Source organism: Amblyomma maculatum, chromosome 11 (assembly GCF_055883805.1).
Source record: "Amblyomma maculatum isolate TAMU_Amacu chromosome 11, ASM5588380v1, whole genome shotgun sequence".
Lineage (NCBI taxonomy): Eukaryota > Metazoa > Arthropoda > Arachnida > Ixodida > Ixodidae > Amblyomma > Amblyomma maculatum.
Window position 1 is genome coordinate 65,333,719 of NC_139354.1, and position 6,000 is coordinate 65,339,718.

The following is a 6,000-nucleotide window of genomic DNA, read 5'->3' on the forward strand; positions in this document are numbered from 1 at the left end:
AAAAGAGAAATGGGCCATCGCGCAATAGAGCTAGCTTTCGCCTCCCCGCATTAGTAGTCCAATATGCTCCGAAAATTTTATTATGTTTACGATACCGCAAGAAAATTGTTTCCTTCTGCGTTTGGTGCAAAAGAGCGAATCATCATTGCCAATTAGCCTGTCTTTACTTATGAAGAGTACGGAGTGTATGGAGGAGGAGGAGGAGGAAACTTTATTGAGGAGAATTGGCATAGTTCTTTCTTCGTGGGAGTTCGCTTCTCCTCAAGCCGCCCCAGGGGTGGTCATCGCTCGATGGCGCTCGACGCCCTCCTTGGCTCAAGCCGTGATGGCGTGTTGCCGGCTTGGATCAGAGCTAAGCAATGCGGCCTCCCACTGTTCCGAATATCTGCAGGCCTTCCGGCGGATGCATGCTTTCACATTTAAGCATTATGTGTTCGAGATCTGCCCTCTGGTCACCGCAAAGTGAACATGAGGGGCTGTATTCGCCTGGATACATATAAACCAAACAGCTTAAATTTTGCGCTGTAGTTAATGCAGCGCGTCATAACTGGAAGTCTCATTTCTCTGCTCGGCGCTGTGGTGCAGCTTCATGCGCAAGCAGAGCCGAGTCGCTTTGAGGTATAGGGCTGTAAAAAGCTTTATCTGGCTTCAGAGAGTATTAAAACTTCAGCATGGTGAAGGGTTGGATTTAGTGATTTACATGAACCACAAGTCTTTTGTAAGTAGTTGCGAATTTATTGCGTAAAAGTTAAGTAACTGTGTAATTAGAAGTTGCTTACAATTTATTGTATCCGCCACGGCTGAAGGTTTGAGTTTCAACTACGTTTGGTGCAGAACTGCCTTTTATACAAAATTATAAATATCTTCAATGAAACCTATTTAGAAAGACTGGTAGGAATTTGGTGGAATGATATCTAGGGCAATCATCGTCCACTAATCGCCGCTCACTGAAATATTAGGAGAACAAAATTAATAGTGTTGTATCGTCTTTTTGCTCAACTTGAGCGTGTGAAAGAAGCTGGACATTCTTCCAATTAACGAATTACAGCGTGAAAACATAATAAGATAAAATTTGAACCAGTTACGTTTGATTGAGGGTGCACCGTCCATAGAGGACAAACAGGAACGCGTGATGGGCTATCTTGTAGCGTGAGCAGGAATCAAACAAGGATAGGCACGGTATGATAAAAAAGATAAGGAATTCTGTTTTAGGTTAGGTGCGCGCAATTTAATTGGTATACATCGAAACAGGCCTCTGGGGAGATTTTAGCGTGGGTGACATTGCGGCATTTTCCATGTACTACCTGGTGACTAATGAGAGGTGCGGAATAGGACTACGCTTTTGCTCCAAATGTGGCTGCAAGCCTTTACTGCCGAGAGCAATGTGTGCTACGTAATATACATTTGGCGCAGATGCCTAATATTCAGAATCAAATCTACTGATCCCCAATTTAATTAAGGGCGCTTTTTTTGCCGCAGGTCATTCGACGCATCATGTTTGCATCACAATAACTCGAAAACTACGAAGTTCATGCGCAAAAAGTGGACAACGAAATACAGATTACCCGGGGACAAACTCAGTCTAAACATGCAGTGCAGAATGACCTACCCAACGCTTTACAACACTTACTACTTGGAAGTACGTATATCTGAACCTTGTTGCATATTATAATGACTTGATACTGCAACTCCATGATCTCACTGCATGCCTACACTTTCGCAGCGGTACGGGATCAGGCGCTGTATGGCTCAATGTTTTGTCCCTGGCCACCAGTTCCATGCCTCGAATTCACACTGGCCTATGTTACTCATAGACGGCGCTTTGTGTGACAAGAAAAACAAACTGGTACGCTTTATTCATTACACATAGCATTTGCACTGGAAAGCTTCCTTTGCACTGAGTGTTTTCTGTGCTAAACTGTCATTTTAGGTTACCTTGCGTTATGTTCATGTGATTGGTTATGGTAATACGAGTCAACTAATAAACCACTAGTGCCAGTGTAAAATGGTATGAACTTTGAATTGTGCAATTCCAGTACAAAGGCCATCAAATGCAGGTCTAGTGACGAAGCTCGCAGTCTGTGCTAGCTGCCAGGAACAGATATATGGAGGCTATAGTAGGGGAACTAGAATAGCACACTGTCGCCAAAATAGTCAAGCAGGGCACCTTATATAGAAAGAAATAAAGCTTTTAAGTAAACGTGCTCATGAAGCTATAAAACGTGTTGTAGAATTCGTACACCAGGCTATTCGCTGACCGTCGCATTTCGGTGTTGTGCAACCAAACTAAGCGTGGGCGACTTTGCATAGCACAAGCAGCTTGTTAATGAACGAAGTCAGGAAGCAGTGAAGATTTGTCTAATTCTCATGTAGGTTTAGAATATAAAAAGTAGTGCACAAGAATCCAGTCTCCGAATCTCTGCAAGTGCGCGCCAGCGTTTACTGGCCATGCAATGGCTGTACTAGAGATAAGCGTAAGCTGCATCCTCCGCCTCCACTGTTATATGTTTGCCTACTTCCATGTGCACTTTTAGAAAAAGTAAAGTTATAAATATAGCGATTCGCTTTGCCTATCTACCTTAAAATATTGCTATACCTAATGCAAACGTGACCCTGCCAGAGAGGCAATCTGCAGTTTATCTCGTAGAGATTAGGTGTAAACATATATTCTTGCAGTAAAAACACAGAAAATTCTAAAATATATAGGATAGCTTAAAGATAGAAGCAGATGCATTCAGCTACCAGCCAGGTTATTCACCGCCGTAATTTCATATCGCTTTCTGCTTGCTTGTTTTTAGCTATCCAGGCAGCATGCTAGACTATCCACGATGTTTTCAAGAAAAAACGATGCCTAAGATAATACCTACGTTTATTTTGTCAGCCCACTTGTTTTATTTTGCCGCCTTTAGTGTCTGGCCTTTAGCCACCTTCAGCTTAATTGCTGAAGGTGCTGAATGGCGGCCGAGTAAATAGCCATAGAGAACTTTGATCTAGAACGTAATGTATGGATGCGAGAGTTGGACAGTGAAAAAGGATGACCGCCGAAGAATTGACGTGTTTGAATTGTGGTGCTGGCGAAGACTCTGGAGAGTTCCTTGGACTGCCAGAAGATCAAATCAGTCCATATTGTCGACCATAAACCCTGACTGCTCATTGGAGGGTCAAATTTTAAAGTTAAAGCTCAGCTACTTTGGTCATCTGATGAGAAGAGAGGAGCCGCTGGAGAAAGATTTGATGTTGGGAAAGGTTGAGGGTCGCCGGAGAAGGGGTAGGCAGCGGACGCGATGGTTAGATGGCATCCTCGAGGCACTGCAGATGAAGTTATGCGATGTTAGGAAGATAGTGACAGACCGGAAAGCGTGGCGTGACATGGTCCATAGGGTCACGAAGAGTCGGTCACGACTGAACGATTGAACTGAGAACGTAATAAAAATGAGGCTATGTAAAACGACATCTGGGAATTGATATAATTAACTCCAAAACGTGCTCGTCAGCGGAGTTTTAGACGGCGTCATTCTTTTGAATCAGTATAGAAATTTGTTATTATACATTAACTGATTTTCTTGCTTTTTAGTACTCTGAACAAGTAAACCTAAAAATAAAATTTAGAAACGGTGTGGGAATACCGGCTGTGGAATACCTGCATGGAAGCCAATAAAATATATTGGGCGGCGACTAATAAAGCTCCAAACATATCTTTCAATAAACAGTCGCTAGAAAAGAAAAACAAAGAAGGCACAGTATGCACACAGCAGAAAAATGAAGCAATAGGCGGGGGGTCACCTCCCGCCTATTGCTTCATCCGCAAAAAGAACTATCTGGATAAACAATTCCCTGCAGTGGAGGACAAAATATGATGCTAAATAACTACACGTACTAGTCACTTTACAATTATGTCATTTGGGTACCTAATTGCAATTGAGAGGATGAGGCCATGAACGGGAAGATGCCATATCAATTTTGGTTCTTACTCTTCACAGATAAAATATTCTCGTTCTGCCCAGTATACGTGGATTCGTGGCTCATTGGAAAGCTAGAGGAGAGCTGGAAAGGAAAATAAATTGCCTCGGCCACGACGTCATTCATAATTTTGTCCTTCCAAAATATTAAGTTTCTCTCAAAACAGTCGAACTGAGCATTCTTTTCGTAATATATAATGTTGTAAAGAAAATTGGTAATCTCAAATATTTACCCATTTTGATCTCTCATGAAGCCGACTGCATTTCAAGGGAGCAATTACGGTCGTCTTATATGTAAAAGATACAAGTATGTTCGAAGAAGTTTCAAACGATAAGTTCATGTTTTTTCAATGCGAAAGCAAATATTACTAATAATTTTTTTGGTTCGGAAGATTTCTCTTTCAAACTTGTCGCTTTTTTATTACAGGTTTGCATAAATGGAGATTGCAGAGCTTGGAAGAGACCTAGGAAGTTTACGCCGCCTTAGTTACGCCGCTGAAGGAAGAACTGAGCACCCAGTTGGGCGTTACTGGAAGCTGGTTTGGAGGAGGAAATAATAACTAAGTACCACAAATAAATATGTTATCTATCATAATAACCTTATTTATGGCGTTAATTTGTTTAAATAAAGCTTCTTTCAGGACTCAAAATGATGATGTCAAATCAAAGGAACGGAAAATAATTCTGCTTTGCGCATAATGCTAATTGTAAGTTAACAACCTAGCTCTCTAAATCTCTCCAGCAAGACGAAGTTTGACACTTGTTTGACGCTAACGTACATTGTAATAATAACTCGCCAGTAACATTTCGGACGACTGAGTCATTTAGAAGCAACTTTCATTCGTGAACGAGACATCTCTCGCAATTTGTTGTCGCACGCGCAATGGATATAGTCATGGTCGCGGTTATCTTGTGAGCCAGTGCAACTGCTCGCAGTCGGGAGAAGTGTCGAGATGCCGAACGTGGAGAATGCCCCAGATACCATGCCGGTTGATAGTCCACACGAGGCCTAGTTGGCGCATTTTACCACTTCGCTCAAAGAAGCGTTTATCAGCCTCCCAGTCGATACCTTCAAGTTTTCCTGCAATAGAAATTCAATGCCAAAACGCTGATACTGTCTTTGGATGGCTTGTTCAGCGCCACGTATATCGGCTGAAGAATACATGTCACCCCGTCTCGAATAATCATAAATCAGATCCAGCGTCCGCGAATGATTATTTCAATCGGTTGGCCATTGAAAATCACTGATTTCACACGCAGTATTTCACACGCACTCAATGATAGAATAGAAAGGAAAAGAAACGCTGAAATGGCGACAAGGTTTGAAAGTCAAAATGGCGGGAAAATGTTTTAGAGAGTTTGAGGCTTGCGCTGATCACCTCGGTTCGCACTGGGTTGGTTATGAGCTGTGGCATGGATGGATGGATAAAACTCTATATTGTCACGGTGTTGGCGACTGAGGCTAGATTAACAGAGCCGGTACAGGTAGAATCTCACGGTCCAAGGTTTAGATACGTCCTGCGAGTCCGGAGCCGATTCACTTCAACGTCGTCTTTCACTCTGAGCGCCCCCTGGAATTCCTCCCTCCTTAAGCGTAACGCACACAGTTACACGTGCACACAAGCGTACAAAAGCAACCTCCTCCCCCTCAAAAAAAAAGTTTGTAGATGTAGTTTGTCAGTCACCGTGCAAAGTACGGCTTCAGTCGCAAGACATGAACTGTCTCTGGACGAGGTAGCCGACGACCTGTGTGCTCTGATCCATCCGGGAGCACCTCGTAATTGACGTTACTGATGCGTCGCACGATTTTATACGGTCCGAAGTAGCGGCAAATTAGCTTGTCTGAAAGGCCGCGGCGTCGAACAGGAGTCCACACCCACACCTGGTCTACCCCGCACCTCCACCAGATTTGTCACGGTGTTGGCGACTGGGGCTAGATTAACAGAGCCGGTACAGGTAGAATCTCACGGTCCAAGGTTTAGATACGTCCTGCGAGTCCGGAGCCGATTCACTTCAACGTCGTCTTTCACTCTGAGCGCCC

General features: G+C 43.4%; 1 protein-coding gene across 1 annotated transcript in view; it reads left to right on the forward strand.

Moving 5' to 3' along the window:
* The window catches only part of LOC146173996 (A disintegrin and metalloproteinase with thrombospondin motifs 2-like), a 74,406-nt gene extending 69,849 nt beyond the window's left edge, over positions 1–4,557 (forward strand). The window contains exons 11-13 of the mRNA XM_084585317.1: positions 1,480–1,639; positions 1,724–1,846; positions 4,387–4,557. Coding sequence (XP_084441443.1) covers positions 1,480–1,639; positions 1,724–1,846; positions 4,387–4,446 — 343 coding nt within the window. The 3' untranslated portion in view covers positions 4,447–4,557. The remainder of the gene's footprint in view (positions 1–1,479; positions 1,640–1,723; positions 1,847–4,386) is intronic.
* The last annotated feature ends 1,443 nt before the right edge of the window (positions 4,558–6,000 follow it).